The following is a 22,072-nucleotide window of genomic DNA, read 5'->3' as shown; positions in this document are numbered from 1 at the left end:
TTCTGGACATGTCAACAATTTTGTACCATGCATTCGAAATAATCCACGTCAACATTAACAACAATTATCACTAATGGTGTAGATTAAGTGTCACCCTTTCCAGCTAGAAGCATTTTCATTGAATAAGAAAAAAATCCACATAGCTATAGCCCATATCAGCCCATCGTTGTTCATCTTCTTCCAAGCAGCAACGAAGGGACTGTACGCACTTTTCCGAGCAACAACTAGGGTTTCCTCTAAGTGCATTCGATTAGATCTCGAAGCCTTCGGCTCCTTTCTTTGGGTGCTACAACTTTCATCCCTAGGTGTCGGGGAGGGTACCTAGAGCATCTTAGTCTCCTTTGTTCCCGGCCGGAGCTTGGGCTACAGGGTGCACTCGGTTATGTCCTGGAGCCTTCAGGTCGGAAGCTGAGACCCTGAAGGAAATATGCCCTAGAGAAAATAATAAAGTTGTATTATTATATATTTCTCGTTTCATAATTAAAAGTTTATATTCTATGTTATAATTATATTAGCTCCGGCTATTGTGATACTGGAGGAAAACCTAATTACTTGTGTGGAATCATAAACACCAAAAAGATATCCTTAGTCACACTTCTATGACTGGCTCATGTGATATTGCTAGTCTCGTTTTCCCGACTATAGGGCAATAATTAAAATTTGTTACGAGGTTGTCAACAACATATGAGACCAATATTGTTTGTAAAACGATGATGGATACTTGATATGTCGTGAAACACATCGTCAATATAGTTATTGATGGTTTTCCAAAGACTAAGCATCACCGCTACTAAGATCGCTAGACCATGATATTATTATGAAATAGGATATCATATGGATGCCACAAGATCTTCAAACGTCACCTCGTAATGAAGTGACAATAAAGATAGTATTCGTGCATTTTAGATAATATGTTGTACTGTCATTTTATATGACTATGGGAATTCTTACTCCGACAATGGAAACATACTCTAGCCTCCTATTCATGCATCATGATGTTTGTCATCCTCTGGACGGACACGAGACCAAGCTTTTATGTCACAAGAACATCAGTGGTACAAGATGAGTGAAGGAGTACATGCCAGGTAACAAGGAACCTAGAGTTTCACCTCGGGCTATGTAAAGTATCGATAATCAATGCGACATGTGTATCGAATAGTAATACCGAAGGTTCACACGACAAACATCTTCGTGTTATATGCGGGGATCGTTGCGGTTATCAAGCGCACTACATCGATCATTGTTGCGGAAGGTTGTTCCGGACAAGTCCACGTATATCAAACTTAAGGCTTAACAACATTTAGAATATGAGTACGAATGAAGATAAAGAAGGAACTGGTTCGAAAATTCTTGGAATGTTCGGGAGGTGTCTGAAATAGTGATGAGAGTATCCGAAACAGTTTTCGGATATTTCTAGAAGGTTCCAGAAGGTAATACAACACCGTGAAAGGTCTAGAATAATTCACGAAAGGGTTCAAAAGCTTCGTGTGAAAGGCCCAGAGGGCCCCCGTGGGCTATGGGCCGCCTTGTCCCCCTCCCTACCCGCGACAAATGGCAAGGGAGAAACCTAGTGGCTTTGGAAGGGGCTCCTTCTCTCAAGTCGGTTTGGGGAGGGGGGAGGGGGGGGGGATAACTTGACGGCAACTCCCCACGCCCCAACCCTATACGGCCGACGCCTCCACCCTAGTAGCTACCCTACTGCTGTTGCCTCCTCATGCTGCCCTAACCAAAATCGGGAGGCAATCACCGTCGCCACCACTTCTTCCTCGACGCGGAAGCGCTGCTAGGATCTGAAATGTCAACGATACAAATAGATACTTCCTCCGTCCACAAATAAATATACATTTAAATTGTCTTACGTTAAATTTTATTAACTTTAACAAAATACCTAATATTAAATTAATACTGGTAGATTCAATGCAGTTCAATAATATAGTAATTTCATGACACATATTGCTATTTTTTTGTAAAAATTTGTCAAATTTTAGAACTTATTCGCTGACAGAGGAAGGACCGAAGGAGCAAGGGGAAAAAAAAGGCGTTTGGATTTACTTCCATCCACACAAAGCGCAGCACAGCACGAGCACCTGATCACCTTGTTCGGACCTTCGCCAATGCTGCCTCAGAGGTTAGACAAGCGCCTATGCTTCGCCTATTTCAGTTCCATAGCCGCATCATCTTCCTCCGCTCTGTCCCATCGGCGCCTGCACCTCCTGCCCTACCGGAGCCATGCCACGCCCACCAGCTTCTCGGCGAAATGCGCCGCCGGTTGTCGGCCCGGCCCTGCTGCGCAGCAAGACGACGCAGGTGAGCGTGAGATCCGAGCTTTACTTTATTATCGGGCGCGGCGAAAATATAAGTTCTGGCTAGGGTCATCTGGTTGTCTTGTAGAAGGTTGGGGATTCCGTTGTCTCGTATGCTGAACTTTGGTCGGGACCTGTTTGTTTTGGGAGTATTCAGTTCACTAAGTGATTCGGATCTCCTTGATTAATCAGTGAATATTCAGTTCACTAGTTGTAACTTCATATGCTTCGTGATGTTAGAGGAACAAAATCGGTTGAAATCTTTATAGTTTAGCCAATGAAAATATTGTTTTTGCCCTTTTCATTTCCCCCAAAAATGCAAGTTCAGAGTTAAATATGCTTCACCTATCAAAATGAAGCTGCTCACATTGTCCACTGCACAATATCACTTCTTAAGAAATTGGGAAATTCAGAAGGCCGGAGATTCCGTTGTCTCGTATGCATCATGCTGAACTTTGGTCGGGACCTGTTTGTTTGGAGAATATTCAGTTCACTAAGTGCTTCGAATCTCCTTGATTAATCAGGGAAGCGCTGTAACTTCAGATGCTTCGTGATGTTAGAGGAACAAAATTGGTTGAAATCTTTATAGTTTAGCCAAGGAAAATATTGTTTTTGCCCTTTTTATTTTCCCCTGAAAGTGCAAGTTCAGAATTAAATATGCTTCACCTGTCAAAATGAAGCTGCTCACATTGTCCACTGCACAATCTCACTTCTTAAGAAATTGGGAAATTTAGACAAGGGCGTGTTAAGTTCCACATAATTAGCAGAACCATTTTTCCGTTGTACATGATGCATCTATCTGCAGGGCCGGGATATCGCCTCCCTCCAAAGGAAATCCAGGAAATCATGGACGTGCCGCCGAATCCAAGTTACTATGTCTCCCCTCGCCGAGATAGGATCATGTTCCTGAAACGTAGAGCTATGCCTCCATTGTCCGAGCTTGCAAAGCCTGATAAAGTACTCGCTGGTATACGGATCGATCCCAGTTCTAACGCGAGGAGTCGAATGTAAGTAACATGCCTTTTTCTCATTTTGAGAGAACATGTGATTGTAACCTTCTTTTTCAGCAAAAGGTTGGCTGATTTCCAGGTCCTTTTATACTGGGATTAGTGTCCATTTGCTGATGGATGATGGAAGTTTGGGTCCAGAGAAAGTGGTCCATGGGTACCCAGATGGTGCAAAGATTAATTTCATAACATGGTATTTTTTTTTCAAACATTCTTCAATGTAGTATACATGTGTTGGTCCTTTTCGCTCAACCATGTTTCTTCTTGTATCTGTGGATTTCATTTTCAGGTCACCAGATGGTCAGCACATGGCCTTCACTGTGCACTATGGAGATGAGGTGATTAGCTGATGCTCTAGATTATGAAATGGGAGCACCGTTTCCCAGGTTAATGGGTTGCTGATTCTGTCATCTACTTGATGCATTTCATGACTCGAGTAGGTGAGCAATGGTAGCAATTTAGCATTGTGGGTCGCTGATGCTGAATCTGGACAAGCTCGTCCACTTTTCAAATCAACAGACATAAGACTGAATGCTATTTTTGAGCTGTGAGTGCCATTGTTTTTTTAGGTGAACTGTCTTTCTGTTATTTGATTCTCTCATAAATCAACGCTCATCTTGTGATCTTTTACAGATTTGTCTGGGTGGATAATTCCACTCTGTTGGTTTGCACTGTTCCTTCATCACGTGTCGATTCACCAAAGAAGCCATTGATTCCTTTTGGTCCAAGGATTCGTTCCAATGAGCAGAAAAATGTCATCCGGATGAGAGCCACGAAAGAAATGATGAAAGATTTGCATGAGGAAGAATTGTTCAATTACTATGCAACCTCTCAGTTAGTACTGGTCTCGTTGGATGGGATAGTGATGCCGGTAGCCTCCCCTGCTATATATGTTTCTCTTAATCCTTCACCAGATGAGAAGTACTTGATGCTCACCTCTGTTCACCAGCCATATTCTTCTATAGTCTCGTATAAAAGGTTCCCTATGAAGGTTGAGTTGTGGACAGTTGATGGTAGATTTGTCCGTGAAGTTTGTGATCTACCCCTTGCTGAGAATATTCCAATTGTACCTAACAGCGTCCGTAAGGGAAAACGTTTAATCAGGTGGAGGCCTGACATGCCTTCAACATTTTATTGGTGAGTCACAAAAGGCTTAAGTCTTTTAATTTATGACGCACATATACCACTTCATCAACTAAAAAATGTTAATATGGTCAATTCTCATGAGAAAATACTAGGTAAACTCAATCCTGCTGTATTCATAGTTCCAATAAATTTATGCCTCTTTATGCACTTGGTGGCTATGTCTCCACTCTTGATAGATAATCCACATGTATTGCTTATAAATTTTTTTGAAATATTCTTTTGAGCTCAGGCTTGGCATTTCTTAGTTCTGGATTTGGTGTACTAGTCTGAAACTAGATGTGATAGTCTATCTCAAATTAGTTTCTTTTTGCAGAAAGGCAATCACTACATTATTTACTATCCTTAATACATTAGTTGTCAATATCACATGTGCTTAACTACGACGGATTGCCAGTCTTATTATGTTCTTAATTCACATCTGGTATCTTCGAAGGGTGGAGGCACAAGATGGAGGAGATGCAAACGTTGAAGTCTCACCACGTGATATAGTTTACATGGAACCTGCTGAGCCTTTAAATGACGAGAAACCTCAAGTTCTACTTAAACTTGACCTTCGGTACAGGTATTGAACTACTGCGGGAAATACTTTCTTCTCATGATGATGTTACAATGGGGCATTAGATAAGCTTCGCCTATCTGTTCTTGGAGATAAATTTGAATTTCGGTTTTTAAAATGTACCTTGTGAAGTTTCTCATAGCTTAGTTTTTTTTAACCACGGAATCAAAATACGAAACGTACGATCTTCAGCTGCCCATGTCTATGATACTACAATTCATGTTTTTGTCAATTCTGCAGAAAGATCTCTTGGTGCTATGGATTGCACGCACTGGTCTATGAATATTGGCACAAGACACGCAGAACAAGAACATGGGTTATCTCTCCTGACTGCAAAGAGTTTAGCCCACGATTATTATTCGATAGATCTTCCGAAGATGCCTACTCAAGTCCAGGTTCTCCAATGATGTGCAGAACTCGTGCAGGCACCCTCGTCATTGCAAAAATTAAGACAAGTGAAGAGACCTACATCTTAATGAAGGGACTGGGTGCCACGCCAAAAGGAAGCGTCCCTTTCCTTGATCTCTTGAATATGTATGCTGCTGATCTCTTTCAATAATTCTATTGTACCTCTCATTTCCACTTCGTTGCAATTGTCTGAATCTATTATATGGGGCACAACTTGCTTCTTTACAGAACTACGGGAACGAAAGAGCGGATATGGGAAAGTGGCAAAGAGAAGTACTATGAATCTGTTCTTGCACTGATGTCATATTGTCCTGAATGTGAAATCCAGCTAAATCAACTAAAATTACTTATATCAAAAGAGTCAAGAAGTGAAGCTACCCAATATTATCTTAGTATTTGGCCAGATAAGACAGAAGTCCAGTTAACAAGTTACCCCCATCCATATCCTCAGCTGGCATCGTTGCAGAAAGAAATAATCAGATACAAGCGGGAAGATGGCGTTAAACTTACTGCTACATTATATATGCCTCCAGGCTATAATCCATCAAAAGATGGGCCTCTTCCATGCTTGATTTGGTCTTATCCTGGAGAGTTTAAAAGCAGAGAGGCTGCTGGGCAAGTCCGCCGTTCAGCCAATAAATTTGCACGCATTAACAACAAGTTTCCTCTTCTTTGGTTAGCTAGAGGGTACTATCTTACTTAATTTTCAAGCATATCTTTTTTGCTATTTAATTTCCCATTATTTAAAAAATGTATTTGATTTACCTTTAAACCGCATCTTATCTTACAGGTTTGTTATTTTGGCTGACCCGACAATCCCCATAATTGGTGAAGGAGACCAAGAGGCGAATGATAGGTAGTGACTAGTATTCGACCTATTCAGCTAAACATTTTCTACACTTTTCTGCCCTTGTAAGTTCTGGGGCTGCTACGCTGTAGAAACATTGCACTAGCATAGCCCTGCATTAAACACATATTTATATAGGTGAAATGCGCCTTATTGCTTTTCTTCAGCCAGAGAAACATGCCTAACTGCTGTGATGAGATACCTAGATATGATGCTTACTTGGAATGCAATCTATTTCTTTCCTAGGTACATCGAGCAGCTAATTGCTAGTGCGGAAGCAGCAGTAAATGAAGTTGTAAGAAGAGGGGTAAGATTTCTCTTACTTCTTTTCAACACAAATGGTTTCAGATTTGCAAGGCCATCTTTAGGTCTTCATGTTTCCCCATACTTGGTTCATTACCCTCCTTTTGGATTATTATTTGTATCTGAGCACTGTAAAAAGAGAAAAACATTTAATAAAAATGCGATTAATCAAAAAAATGGAAATGCATTCAATAAAACCCCAAATCTGTGGATGCACAAAAATAGATATGTTGTCTATTAAGATATGTAATTCAACCCTGTATTACTCTTGAGACCTGTAATTACATAAATTTATCCTGTTCTTCAGGTTGCTCACCGTGACAAAATTGCTGTGGGTGGTCATTCATACGGTGCATTTATGACTGCTAACCTCTTGGCACATGCACCTCACCTTTTCTGCTGTGGAATCGCACGTTCAGGAGCCTACAACAGGACACTGACTCCATTTGGCTTTCAGGTTCGATCTAATGTACAATATATAAATTTGAAGAAGATGACAGGAGCTGTGCTGATTTATTCAAGCAAGGAACCGAACTCAAAAGTTGCATACTTGTCCCAGATGGATTCGCCTAGACATCACAGCACAACACACTTTCAGGTGGACTTGTCTTTGTTGATGTTTCCATGTGTTCCGCTTGCAGAAAGAGGTGAGGACACTCTGGGAGGCTACCGATACCTATATTAAGATGAGCCCCTTCATTTTAGCTAACACAATCAAGAAACCAATTCTACTGATTCACGGAGAAGAAGACAGCAAAGTAACAACAGCAATGCAGGTAAGTAGTAACAGTAGCTTCTGGGGTATTTCAGTTCTGAATGCTTCGTTTGTCCTACAGTTTTAATTGTTATCTGGAACTAAGATATTCCTGTACTTTTGTAGTCAAGTCAATTTTACGATGCTTTGAAACGGCATGGAGCGCCATGCCGTCTGGTGATTCTCCCATTCGAGGGTCACCGATACACTGCAAGGGAGAGCATTATGCATGTAATTTGGGAGACTGATAGGTGGCTGCAGAAATATTGTGCAAGTAACTAAAGGAGCACCCAGGTTGAGGAGTCCAGTGTTGAGAAGACAACACAATCAGCCTTTGAAGCCTTAACGTTGAACTTCGCCAAGATATCTAGTTTGGTAAGCCTTTTCAATGTGCACAACATTCACTGGTTCCTGCCTAGTGCAACTAGCATGTATCTGAACTATTAGATCTCTTAATTTTGGTGTTTGATGTACTTGCTTCTATTATACACAAAGTACTATATCATCAGGATCTGCCAATGCACAAACCTTAGGCCTGAAGACATCAACTCTGTAAAATTCAAGTATGATAAAGCATAGCGAGGGTAATATCCAATCCCTTTCTTTTAATAGATTTTGTTTTAGTTAAGATCATTATGATGTATGCTCCCAAACTTCTGCACATGTTCTCTGCATTTTATACATGAATTTCTGTGATTCTAAGTCTCTAACTCAGTTTTGCTGGTATAACTGCATAACAATAGACAATCATATGGTTCTGTGGTATCACAAATTGACCATAACCATATCAGAAATCGCAAAACGAAATCAGAGGAGAGTTTCTTCAGTAAGATGCCGTGTGTAGAATAGTGTCCTCACCTTACTACCCTCAGTGCATCTTGTTTGCTTTGGATAGATGCCTGGAGCCTGGTGTTTCTGTTGCAGATACCATTCAGATTAAATTGCTCCTATTGGTCCTTCACAAGTTATCTCTTTGCACCATCTCAAAAAACTAGCAAAGAAATCTTATAAAAACACCAAGGAAAAACAATTCTGGCAAAATGTGGTTTTAATATTTGAAGTTATTTTCTTGTTTTGACTTCCTTCAACAGTAAAAGCTTAGTGAATGTGAATGTGTCACCTCTAATCGATTGCAGTCGATAGTATTTTATTGGTAGGGCTCAAATAAACTTGGAAGCACTGGTGACACTGGGTGTGTGATACTATTGAGCGTGGAGAAGGTCAATTATAGTCTCCATCATCTGTGAATAGTTACAGACAGATAAGGCAACTGTTGTACCATGTGAGCTTGTTTCGATGATGCTTGTCAAATAAAACCTGCTTTTTCTGCTGAGTTTGTTAACGTGATACACTTACGGTTGAACTAACAATTAAAGATCATCTTAGATAACATGAGACTAACTCAAGCCTAGCTTCATCATCATCCTGTTGCACAAGCACATGATTTGGACAGCAACAGTAAGTACAACAGGACATCATGCTTTGATCCAACCGCACCTAGTATCATTAATCAGGCCAGCATTTCCTTGTGGTAAATGACAAAAAACTGCAGTATGCTTTCATTTTTTGATGGAATCCTATCAATCACACTTCTATCTTGCCATGAAATATGATATGGTTTTTGTAGTAAATAAAACTATAGGCCCAGAGCTCTGTTAATTCATTAACAAAATTAAAGTAACGCAAAATTGTAATTTGACACATTAAATGATTAAATCTTAAAATATAATTTTAGTAAACTCTATTCACTTTGATAATTCTATGATGCTGATTCAGAAGGCTAGCCAGGAGCTTAGAAAGGATAATTGCTTCATCCATGCTAAGATCGAAGGAGGGACATGGATTCTGGCCAAAAAACAATTGTCAGCACTAAATGATTCAGTGTTAGCTTGCTGGCGATTCAAATATTCTTCCCTGAACTTGAACTCTTCTTTAACCTGCAGTTTGAATGTTATTTACCACCCGTTGTGCCACCTGATGAGGAAAAGCCATCAATGTACTTGCATAGCTGTTGTTCCGTGGGTCATTGCATTTAAGAGGTCGCGTGGAGGAGACACACCCCAAGCACATCGCAGTCATGATATACATGTACATACACGCGTGCGCGTGCACTACACGCGCTATATTCCCCAGTGCAAGATTTTTTTTGATAGCATTTTAATGTAGGTCGCTGTCAAGGAATCAAATCCAAGCACACATTTTTAGACTGTGTACTACCACACCATTTATTTTGCAGGACAAAGCCAAATGGTGGTTTGAATTCTCCACAACGACAGAAGCATCTCTGTGTCATAGTCTTGCAAGACTTGTGCAGGCCACACGCCTCTCCATCTGTTCTGTCCATACAAGCAACACCCATGCCATTCTGGTACGTTTCCTTCCCAATCCTCCTTGCAAGTTGGCGAGTGGAGATTTCTATCAGATCGCAGCTGAACCTGAATGGTAGCTGCCATAGCCTCATCCAGGGCTTCTCCATGTTGCGCTTATCTTGTTCTCCGGAAGACATTGCCTTCATCTGAGCAATATCTGTTGATGCGCCTGGGCCATTCATCGCCGAAAGTCTCACCAACCGGTTCAGATCAATCCAGAATATTTGCCCCTGTTTCGATCCTCTCGTCGAAAAGCTCCATTCAGGGTGTTTTCTGTCAGGCGTGCGAGTGAACGGCTGGGACGATGTCTTCCAAAAAAAAAATCAGAATGATTGGCCTCATCTTTTGCAGTTTCTTTGTGTGCAAAGTCAACAAGTAGAAATGGTTCTCATGGGCACCTTTAGTACCTATCTTTTTTTGGTGCCTTCCAATGATTCCCAAAGGCCAAGAAGCCAAGCTAGGCCTAGGAGTACCACTTGCATATCTGATGGCTGTTACTGTCTTACAGTGGCAAGCAAAAGGAGAGGTGATGAGAAGATAGCAGACGCGGCAGCAAGCAAGATCGATAGAGAAAGCAACCGGTAGGCGCTGGAATTTAGAAAGCTCCAGGGGCACACTAATTTCACCCGAGTCGTCGCGTTTTCGCCTCGATTTGTAGCCTCCTGTTTGGTTCAGACCAATCACTGCCACAATAAAAGGTAGATCATTTGGTACATTGCTTGGCTACTGTAATATGAGATTGTTTCTAAATAGTGACTCACAGCCAGGGTAGTTGTCAGTTGCCTTCACTGGCACTGTATTATTATTAGCCTGGAACTGAGACGTTTCGACTTGTTGCTATCACTCAATCTATTTCGTACTATTAATTCATTGATCGGTGTCCGTAGTATTTTGGCATTTCCTGAAATCTGGATACCCAGACCAGGTTGATGTGGTAGGGTTCTGAACCCAGACAGTTGAGAACAAAGGGCATAATTCCTTGTGGGTTTGGCCTTTGCAGTTACAGCAGGGTTATTTTCTCATAACTGAGCGAAAGGGAAGCTCATCTTTTTGTAAACAATAAGAGGTGGCTGAGTGGTTTAGAACTGCAGATTTGTGGGGAAGTGGACAAGGCATTTTTGCACCCGGGAGCATATGCTTCCAGTTTTTGAAATGAGTTTTAAACGCATTTTAAAATGTTAAAAAATTCTGACGAAAAATGTCTCACATCCATCTTGACGTTATGTTCTATGTGCTCTTAGAGTCGTTTGATGAAAAACCGATATATTTTGTGTCGTGTGTAAAAACAACAAAAATCGGTGCTACAGAAACTCTTCATGAGACATTTCTGTATCCTTTTTATACAGCACACATATAAGTCGGTTTTCTACGAAATTTGGCGTGCACACATAGAATGTTAAGATGTACCACAAAAATTTTGTTCGGAATTTTTTTAATCTTTTTTTAGCACGTGCACCCACAGATCAAAAGTGCGCCTTGTCCAGATTTATTAGCATACATACACACTGAAAGCAAAATTAACGGACACGTACTCAACAACCACCTCGATCTAGCCTTTAGTAGAAAAATCATTTCCACCTACGATTAACCATGGACATAATTTACAATGTGCTACAGAAAATCTTACATTTAGTAGGGATACTGTACACAACAGAGATTTGGTGCACATGGGCACCAGTGATCCCTTTTAAAAAAATAATTAAAAATCATATTCTAAGTTTTAGAAAAATCTGAAAATAAAACATGATGTAGCCAATATTATATCCCACAAACGTGTAAACTTTCAACTGGAAATAATGTGTATTAGGCTACACAAAAGTAACAAATATGTGGATCTAAGTACAGTGATTCAAATCTCAAAAAGAAATCAGACTTTGTTATTTTTGTGTAGCTCAGAAAATAAAATATTTGTAATTCAGATTTAATTCAGATTTTGTACGTTAGTGGGATACATCATCAACTCCTTTTAAAATTTTGTTACTCCCTCCGGTCCTTTATAATTAACTCAAATTTAGTATAAAATTATACTAAATCCGAGTCAATTATAAATTAAAGAGACCGGAGGGAGTACACAAATTTTTTTTAAACATATAAATGTAATTTAGAATTTTTTAATACAATGAGAGAGCACCGGTGCCCAGGATCCAAAATGACTTTTCGTACTGAACAATCATTCTTACACATGCTTTTAGGAAAAATAATCCCAGTTAGAGTAACCAAGTTTTTTCTGCATCGAGGTACGGCATATATAATGCCAGTTTGACATTCTCATTTGTGATCGATGTTGATATCAGAACAAAGGGGAAAAAATCATCACACTAACAGTGCTGAATTAGGTCGATCTACTATCGTATGTAGGAGTACCATGCACCGTACCTTTGGTAAAGTCCAAGCTCTCACTATTGATGTAGACCACACTGCACCGCAGTCCTTTCAGGTGGCAAGTGTGTCGCCATACACATATATTCGGCTGTTCATGCAACATGCAATCACACAGCTAATTAATTGTAGCTTTCTGATCTTGATCTGCAAGTACAGTGTTGCATATATTCAACCGATCAGCTTTATAGCAACAGCAAGTGAAAAAGGTGAGTTCTGTATCTGTGCAGTAACCTGAATGCAGTTGATATTGTTGCATATATTGGAGTAGTAGTGTAGGGCGCTATGGTTACGGGTGTTTGGACCACTTTACTACTGGTCATGTCGGCACCAAGAGATTCCCAAATGGCAATCTTATGGCGACATTGTCATCGTGTGTAACCTTTTTAGTAGAGGATCGAGCTCATGGCATGCACTTGGCCGATTTCCTAGCAATGTGCATTACTGTAATCATTTCATACAGTACTTGGAGCGTAGAAACTGTTCCATTGATATACATACGGAGTAGTAAATTGTTACTTGGGGATATGCTTTATTTCATATGAAAATAATAATCAAAAGCATCACCTCATCTTTCTATACAGTTTCCAGCAACCCATATTCAAACCGATGGAATTTCGGTACACTTGTTTTTTCTTCTTCTTAGTTACGTGCTTAGTGTATGCATTCCTGATATATTTATGTGTCCATTCTACTCTGCGTCCCATGCAGAGAAAACTTAATGAAATTCGCCAAGAGTTACTAGATAGCTCCAAGTTAGGGTGCTCCAATCGAATCCGTAGCATTTAGCAACCTACAGTACGGAACAGTATTTTTCGTCGTAAAGAAGTGTCCATATGTATGCAACGGTGCCACCAACCAACCCTAGCTAGCTGGATCTCTTCTCGATGAATGACGACACTGTGAACTCATAAGGTGCAACAAAGGGCACTGGCTGCTGGGGCTCACTGCTGGGCATCGTGCAAGCATACTTGGTTGTACACAACAAAGTTGCCTATGGCATTTCCGTAGCTATATAGTAGTAATAAGGTTCGGCGATGCATTTGCAACAGTCACTAGGACACTGACATTGTGGAACTATTTTTTGTATGGCCCACCTGTTAGTTGCTGTATACTTTCAAGCCGAAAGTAGGGGTGAACTAGCAACCCCATATTACATGTACTTTTAAATAGTTGTGTGAGATCCATGAACTCATATATGGCAGTATTTTTTGTCGCAAGTAAAGATTGAACTGGACGATGCCACTCATATGCCCTTTCATACATAGTTGTCCAACATGTGCATACATTTGTATTATATAGTGAAGCAAACATAGAAGGTGGCATGTAAAGCTAGGTACCGACACAAAAGTTGCGTGAGATGGTCGAATCCGATGTGTTGCATTACCATTTTTTAATCTTCATTATACTATGTATCATCGATTATATGAATTGTAGCAGTCACTGACAACCATGTTGAACTACTCTCATGCGACCCAATTGTCAGTTAGTGTTTACTATAAACTTGTTATGTTGTACTACCAACATTGTAAACGGGTTGCGTGAGATCCACGGATTCATATTGTACTACCAACACTTTAAACAGTTGCGTGAGATCCACGAATTCATATATGACAATATGTTGTTGTCGTAAGTAAAGATTGTATCGGACAATGCTTACGACAACACTTTCATACTCATTTGTCCAACAATTGCATCCATTTGTATTATATAGTCGATAACATAGAGACACATAAAGCTAGGTACCGACGCAAAAGTTGCGTGAGGTAGTCGAATCAGATGATTCGTATTATGCTATTTAATCTGCATTATATTAGGTTTCATCGGTAATTATAATTGTAGAAGTCACTGACAACAATGTTGAACTACTCTCGTGCAAACCAATTGTCAGTTAGTCTTTGCTTTAAACTGGTTCTACCAGCACCTTTAAATGGTTGCATGAGATCCGCAAATTAACATCTGGCAGCATTTTTTTTTGTCGTAAGTAAAGATGCACCTAACGATGCCGTCCATATGCCCTTTGTTCATGTTGTCCAACATATGAATCTATTTGTATTGTATAGTAAATAAACATGACATGCAAGGCTAGGTATCGATGCAAAATTTGCACGAGATACTTAGTTGTATTATCGTTTTTTAGTCTTCATTATGTTATATATCATCTCTTATATCAACTATAGCAGGCGGTTGCAATAGTGTTGAACTCCTCTAGTGCAACCCAAATGCCAGTTAGTGTTTACTTTGAGCATGTTATGTTGCACTGCAGTTACTTTATGATAAAAAAGTGTGTTAGGCACGATGTTATTGATCAACCCTTCCATTGTAGAAGTAATCGATGTAGTCGTTGTGTTTGGTATTCAAATATGAGGTATTTTATTACCAATGTCAATGAATTCTTGTTCTTATATTTGTCATATAATTGATCATTTAAATTTAATTGTAGCCGTGAAGCCTTAAGACTCTAAAGTATGTTCGGAATCTATTCCCGAATAAAGGGAGATGGCTTCACTGAAATAGTGGGCAAACCCGGTTTTCCACCATATTCATATGATGAATCTACCTATATATTTGGTTTTGCTGTGTGCATCCGTTGATGCAGAGGTTGGGGCATTCCTCATTTCGAAAAAACCTATATATTTGGTGTTACGCTAAGACTACCCACCAAAATTGGAAGATTTTCTAAGAGCTTTCAACTAGTACACTCTTTGATAAAAGGTTATGTCATGTGTCACTAGCGAGGGGACCCCGAGTCACCTATAACACCCGAGGGTCCCACTTGCTAGTGACATAAGATGGGATTTTTTTTTACAATCAATACACACCATTATATTAAAAACTTAACAAACAATTGACCAAAATTGGGTGAATCTTTTGCTTGCCCATGATATCAATGTTGTGTTGGTAATAATAAATATGAACTAGAGTATACAAACATGAAAAGTCATAACAAAAACTAGCAACCATCCAAATTTGATCAAATGTTTTGGTGATAACCAATAACCTCTTAGCATATGTGAACTTGAACTAGGGTATGTTGATTAAAAACTTGCATCAAGCATTGTAAACATGAGATATTCTTTGTTCCCGCTATCTCAGGTCAGAAAGAAGAGCTTTACACTTTGCAGTGTGAACATGAGATATTCTCTCTTTCCAATCTCTAATTTATACTTTGAAAGTAGCACGCATAGCATAGATTCCGTACGCAGACAAAATAATAATTTACATATTGTGGTTGTGTGGACATGCATACAGTATATACTCATACAGTTCTTGACACAAAAAGGAAAATAAGACTAAAATTCTTGCTGTCTCGGATAAAGATTATGGAAGAATATATCGTCCGGTCGAACAATATGATCAAAGCTTTTGGCACATATCGAATTGGACAAGCAGATCAAGAGTATATAGTGTTTACTTTTCACCCACACAAATATCATTAAATTGTTAGAAAGGATCCAGTAGATGCCTCTTTTCCATATTTTGCTATTCTGGCGACTTTTCATAGGTTCGTTACAAACAAAGACAAGCTTGTTCTAAAATTATGTACAGTATTATATGTATTATATTCAAAGAAGTTTTCTTGTTGCCCCAAATGCTATGAGTATGGATCTTCTTTGGTGTGTCGGTTAGCCACACGCATCGGCCTCTCACATACACCCGTGGTCGCTGTCGCACTGGAGGTGGGCGTTGCGTGTAGTGCGCGTGCCCGCGGGGCGGCGGCGCGTGCCCACCACGCACAGATGCGCCACGTCGGCCGTCCGTGCGCCACATATATACGAAGTCAGCTAGAATCTTATTTTACGATGGAGAGTAGTCACAGAGTCGTATGGATCCCCGTAGGCGCCAAATTCGATCGACCAGGCATTGCCTTGCACGCCAAAGCTACTACCTCGCCGATCAAAGTTTCAGTCGATATTTTCTTCGGTCTAATTGTGTTTGTGCGTGCGCGGTGCGCCTGCTTAATATCTCTAGCTAGCTAGCTAGACTGCTAGAGCTATAAAGTCTTAATACGGTTGTCAGCGCCACCGGGATTCCATGTACGTCGGTCATAGATACCATATATACATGCATGCACACGGCAGCTAAAATGGATTTAATTATTCATCCTTCATATTTCCTCTGTTTTTAATTTACCTCCCGTTCTAAGTTTAGTCAATATCAAATTTTGTGAAGTTTGAAAAATATATCAACATTCATTATACAAAACACATATTATATGATTTTTTTATTTAATGACAATTCTAATATAATTGATTTTATATTATAAATGTTGATGCTATTTTTTTCTATATGTTCGGTTAAATGTTACAAAGTTTAAATTTGACTAACCCATATAACCCTAGGTAATTGTAAATCGAGGAAATATACAGAAACCTTTGTGTTGCGGAGTACCGAACACGTTAGCTGTATAGAACAAAGCTCGATAGCGACGGGTCCATCAACTGTTCTTGAGTTGTACTGCCTAGCTTGGACATCTTGGGTAGTACAAGTCCACTTGGCAGTTGGCACTTTTGAAGTTGATCTCTGGCCACATGCAGATGTGGTAAAAACGACGCCAAGCAAATAATAAGAAATGAACACGAACGCACACAGGGGTCATAATATTTTAACATGGAAAACCTTCTCCAACAAAAGAGATAAAAACCACGGACGTTAGCTATCAAAAACTTCACTATATCGGGAAATGTTTAGAAATACAGTGAGTTATCTTATGAAGAGATTAATCCTAACTGATGGCTTACAAGAGGTATAAATAGACGGTAATGACAATCCGTACAAGGGGCCATGCTCCCCTCATCAGAAGTTAGCTCCCTTTTATATAAATTTGGATCACAATATAATAAGATGCAGCTTGAGCATCTTGCACCATCAAAGCAAATTGCATGCGCATGGTAAGAATATCCAGTGATAACATGTAGTAGCAGTAGCATATTATATGTGAATAATAACTAATAATTTAAGTTGAATAATTTCTTTCGGTTCCTAAGCTCTGGTAGCCCTCATGTTTAGAAAACAGATCCAAAGTATAATCACAAGTTTCAACAATTTCAACAAAACCTTGTGTATATGTGAGCACATAGGTTTTTGCCATCTATCACTCATAGATATATGATCCATATCATCTACTAGCAAGAAAATCGAATACATTCACTCCAACCATTTTTGCATTTTCAAGGAAGCATGAACCCCCACCTCTTGTTATCGGTTGAACAATGCTCAATTATTTTGTCAACTACTATTATGTTTGCTCCACTATCGAGAGGTGTGGTGGAACCTAACTGCGGCGGACATATGATTTTTTTTCTGTGACGCCAACCCTTTGCACCTTGAGATTAACTACATAAGATCCTCATGTATCTTGCTTCCCAAATTCCCCAAGCCATCATACATAACCCCGCTTCTTTTTCTTGATCTCCCCTCGTTCCCTAATGTACCTTTCAAACATATGTCATGTGATTACGATTAATTATTGCGTATATCAATTTTGCTAAATCTAATACGTCGCCTGAGATATTCTTATGTCTAAGTTGAAATCGTGGGCCTATAGATGCCTTTTTAAACCATATTCATGCCAGAGTGAGGGGTATGTCAAGGGGCGGAACCAACCCCTAATTGGAGCATGGCTGCATGGGCAAACTATGAATTATACCCACATAAATTTGCACGTGCAAACATGTGAGATGTGACTAAATCTTCATACTACACACCGCACACTGCACTTTAGCATCAATGGAATTTTTATCAGCTAACCCCGAACGGCCACCCCACCGGGGGTCACCGAGAGGTGGCTCCGTCACTGGTTATGGTCCAGTTCTTTTGGTAGCTTAAAAAAATTAAGCCGTTCAACCTATTACTTAGGCTTCTAAGTCAATTATGATACAACTAGTTTAGAAGCCCCAACATCAACATATGGAAAAACCTGGAGAGGAGACAGTTTATTTTTTAAGCCGTCATATATAATTAAGAACTAGGCCTATATGAGACATCTAGCACCGTTGAAGAAACCTCAGCGGACTTTAGGTCTAGATAGACAGATTGCACTTGCACGAATATGCATTCTGTCGTATCGCACTCATATGTTTGTCCAAAGATGCATAAACTACGGCTCAGGACTTCACATTCGTTCTTACCACAAGGTGAAGCTGATGCGGTAGTATCTGGATGCTCTCCCGTTCCTACGTTTGATACTCGTACCGATTAAGCTAGCTACATATGGTCGATCGTATCATTGACACTTGTGTGGTCGGTCAGACCAGATAGAAAACGACGGCCATCTATATCTAACAAAATAACCGCCCGGGTTAGTTCATAAATACACAGCCGTTTACCGGTAAAACCAACGGTTCAGGGGGAACCAGGCGTGGGCTCCACATCGCTCATCAGTCGAGCAGCACGCGCCCCTAGCCACTGCCATGTGGGCCCTGGCACACTCCCAAACTTCGTCGTCTCCTACCCGCCTATATAAACATGGAAACACCCATCGCTTACTTCCACAGCAGCTCGTGCGCCTCACCTCAATCACTAACTCTCAGCAGGCCTCCTCTCAGCTAGCTAGTAGCCAGTGCATCTCGACCTCGGAGAAGCAAGCTAGCAAGCTTAGCAGAGCAAGGATCGACCTGCTGATCGATTTAACATGGGCATGGAAGGCTGCAACAAAGTGATGGAGGAGGAGGTCCTCGTGAAGAAGATCACCGAGCTGGCCGCGGCCATCGGCGAGCTTCCGTCGCTGGTTCCCTCGCCGGAGGTGAACGCTCTCTTCTCGGAGCTGGTGGTGGCGTGCATCCCGCCCAGCACCGTCGACGTGGACCTGCTGGGCCCGGAGGTGCAGGACATGCGCGCACGGCTGATCCGCCTCTGCTCCGCTGCCGAGGGCCACCTGGAGGCGCACTACTCCGACCTCCTCGCCACCCACGACAACCCGCTCGACCACCTCTCCTCCTTCCCCTACTTCAACAACTACATCAAGCTCAGCCAGCTCGAGCACAGCCTCCTCGCCCGCCACATCCCGGGCCCGCCCCCGTCCCGCGTCGCCTTCCTCGGCTCCGGCCCGCTCCCGCTCAGCTCCCTCGTTCTGGCCGCGCGACACCTCCCCGCCGCGTCCTTCGACAACTACGACATCTCCTTCGACGCCAACGAGCGTGCCAGGCGGCTGGTGCGCGCCGACGCCGACGCCGGCGCGCGCATGGCGTTCGTCACCGCGGACGTGGCCGACGTGACGGAGGAGCTGGCTGGGTACGACGTGGTGTTCCTGGCGGCGCTGGTGGGCATGGCGGTGGAGGAGAAGGCCGCGCTGGTGGCGCACCTCGGGAGGCACATGGCCCCCGGCGCGGCGCTCGTGGTGCGGAGCGCGCACGGCGCGCGCGGGTTCCTGTACCCGGTGGTGGACCCCGAGGAGATCCGGCGAGGCGGGTTCGAGGTCCTAACCGTGCACCACCCGCAGGACGAGGTGATCAACTCCGTCATCATCGCGCGCAAGGAGGCGGCGCCACCTGCCCTCGTCGCCGACGCCGACGCGCCGGTGAACAACGGCAACTTGAAGGCCCAGTGCGCGGTGGCGGTGAGCCGGCCGTGCCTTGGCTGCACCTGCGAGATGGAGGCGAGGGCGCACCAGAAGATGAAGGAGATGGCCATGGAAGAGATGGAGGCCTAGGCATCGATCGATCGGCCACCACAAGCATTGCACGGTGATTAATTTATCGACCGATTAATATTGCCGATCGATTGGTCCACGGTTAAAAACATGCATGGTAATAATTCGTTTGTCCTCATGCATGCACTACCCGTGGCTAATTATTTACCATTATTTATCCTTGTCTACTCCTATTTGTACCGTGTTTTAATTATCTGACAGCTGCTGCCTCCGGGTTTAACATAGTTGAGGAGGATATGTGTTGTGCTGAGATCGAGTCGAGTTGCGTACTGTAATAAGTGATTTTGACACTCTACATCACTGAAGTGTGATCACTCAAAACTGTAATTCTGTGCTTGCTTAATTGATTCTCTTATCTTCACGAGTCTGCTTCTCTTTTGTTTTGATTTACTCGATGCTCAGAAAATATATTTGGGTAGCACTGTAGCAGCAAAGTGCATGCCATACGGTCAACTTCATTTACAAGAACCGACGCAAAAAAAAAACTTCATTTTTGGGGAAGCTCATACAGCTAGCAGCTTCTTTTGGTGGTAGCAGGTTGCCTAATGATTAGAGTGCAGGATTTTTTTTTTCTGTTGTGCCAACACGACAGGGCTGCTCGAGATGTGTGCCGGCCATTTCAAAGGATGTTTCCTTTTTGAGACGTGCATTGCAAATCTTAGGTGATAAATATCATCATGCGTTAATGTCTTATTGGAAGGAAATCCATCAAAGTACCAGATGCAGCCCATTTTTACAACTACCAGATAACAAAATTCAGTCTTATACATGCAAACCTGAAAGCAAGATTAGCCTGTGCTATGTGAAGTTATGAACATGAAGCAGGCGTAAGTAAGTTTCAACAAACTGAGTACATGTGTCCATAGATGCAATATTTCAGAAATTTTGGTACAATAGGCAACTGAGTAGGTTGTATGATAAATATAAGAAAAATTTAGTACAACCACCTCGTACGTGTAATATATGAGATATATCAACAATTCAGGGAAGTATAATAGCATTAAAAAATTGCAACTTCAAAGTAACAAAATCATCAGACCACGAAAAATAAACATTGTTTCAGGCACACATGATACTTGAAGCCTGTATTAAACAGGTCATCCCTAAACGAAGAGAGAGCATTGTACTTTTCATTTATTATTATTTTGAACTCTCGAGCTAATCTAGCTCATCCATCATAGTCGATCTCTTTACGCCCTGGGTCATGTAACCAAATAGATCCTTCACAGAGGAACGATTAGATCCACCATTATTAAGCTTTGATGTCTTGGATGGAGGTTCTTCAGTGACATCGATCTGACCCTCATATATGTCCCTTCTGTATAAGACCAATTTTTTCACGTGCTCCCGGATTGATGTCTCAGCACGGACGTGTTGCCTAACACCTAAAACATAACAAAAGAAATATTTAGACACTATAGAAAACATATTAGTAAATACTTGGTGTGTTTCTAATCCTTGCATGCCTTCGAGATTAAACTGAGAGCATTTTGTGCATGGCTCAAATGTGAGGGGTGGCACCGGTGTTATCAAGAGACTCTGAAAAAATAATCAATAAAGTCAACATATCTAGATTTAATATTTAAATGTGAGTACATAAGTAATTAGCTTACTTGATTGATGAACAACCTCCATGTTGGAGGCCACAACAACTGCATTGTTCTGTTCTGCAGATAACAGCTGATCGCCGAGTAGATAAGCAGACTCACCAAAAAAACGCAGGAAGATTGTGTTGTGTCCGCTATCAACTATAGCGATCTCCCTCATGCCGCTAGGGGCACAAAAATCAGCCTCAGCTGGGCCGACATACGTCACGACGCCGGAAACATCTAAGAATGATTTACAATTAGTAAGCCTCAATAGTAAAGATTTGTGGAAGACATGAAACTTGATAGCCAATCAATATATGTAATCATGTATAAATTCTATATTAAACAAGAATACCAATGATAATTCCGTTTGGGAGATCGAACACTTCGGACATATTGTTCCTGTAAAGTATCTATGGTTAATTAGGAAACACATGTACCTTATCGTGGTGTGGCAGAAAATTAAAGACGTAGTTTGAAAAAAAATGTGAACCACCAGAGGGGGGCATGAGGACCATTGCTATATGGATGTAATGATTTGTAACGGCTTGAAAAAACAATATTCCCACTAAGTAAATCATGATTTGATCTATAAAAAGATATATACAATACTAACAATGTAGATGAAAACAAAATACTGATTAGCAAACCTACATAATTCCATCTACCAATTCGGACTACTTATTAATAGTTTGTTGTTCAAAACCAAGTGATAGCAAACCTGGCAGTCGAGTGTGCCGTCCAGCGGGGTTGACGAAGA

At 41.3% G+C, this 22,072-nt stretch overlaps 2 protein-coding genes across 2 annotated transcripts; both read left to right on the top strand.

Moving 5' to 3' along the window:
* The first annotated feature begins 2,072 nt into the window (after positions 1 to 2,072).
* LOC124676606 (probable glutamyl endopeptidase, chloroplastic) lies at positions 2,073 to 7,701 on the top strand. Its single transcript, XM_047212642.1, has 14 exons — positions 2,073 to 2,307; positions 3,109 to 3,310; positions 3,393 to 3,503; positions 3,600 to 3,648; positions 3,751 to 3,857; positions 3,944 to 4,447; positions 4,890 to 5,018; positions 5,253 to 5,546; positions 5,649 to 6,107; positions 6,211 to 6,276; positions 6,514 to 6,574; positions 6,878 to 7,027; positions 7,212 to 7,346; positions 7,451 to 7,701. The coding sequence occupies exons 1-14, from the start codon at positions 2,115 to 2,117 to the stop codon at positions 7,604 to 7,606; spliced, it is 2,616 nt and encodes an 871-aa protein (XP_047068598.1). The 5' UTR covers positions 2,073 to 2,114; the 3' UTR covers positions 7,607 to 7,701.
* Positions 7,702 to 18,580: 10,879 nt separating this feature from the next.
* On the top strand, positions 18,581 to 20,084 carry LOC124675918 (nicotianamine synthase 9-like). The gene has a single exon (XM_047211996.1). It carries the CDS (start codon positions 18,707 to 18,709, stop codon positions 19,721 to 19,723), a length of 1,017 nt encoding a protein of 338 aa, XP_047067952.1. The 5' UTR covers positions 18,581 to 18,706; the 3' UTR covers positions 19,724 to 20,084.
* Positions 20,085 to 22,072: the final 1,988 nt, after the last annotated feature.

Source organism: Lolium rigidum, chromosome 7 (assembly GCF_022539505.1).
Source record: "Lolium rigidum isolate FL_2022 chromosome 7, APGP_CSIRO_Lrig_0.1, whole genome shotgun sequence".
NCBI lineage: Eukaryota > Viridiplantae > Streptophyta > Magnoliopsida > Poales > Poaceae > Lolium > Lolium rigidum.
Note: the sequence above shows the minus strand (reverse complement) of the source record. Positions and strands in the feature narration are given on the sequence as shown.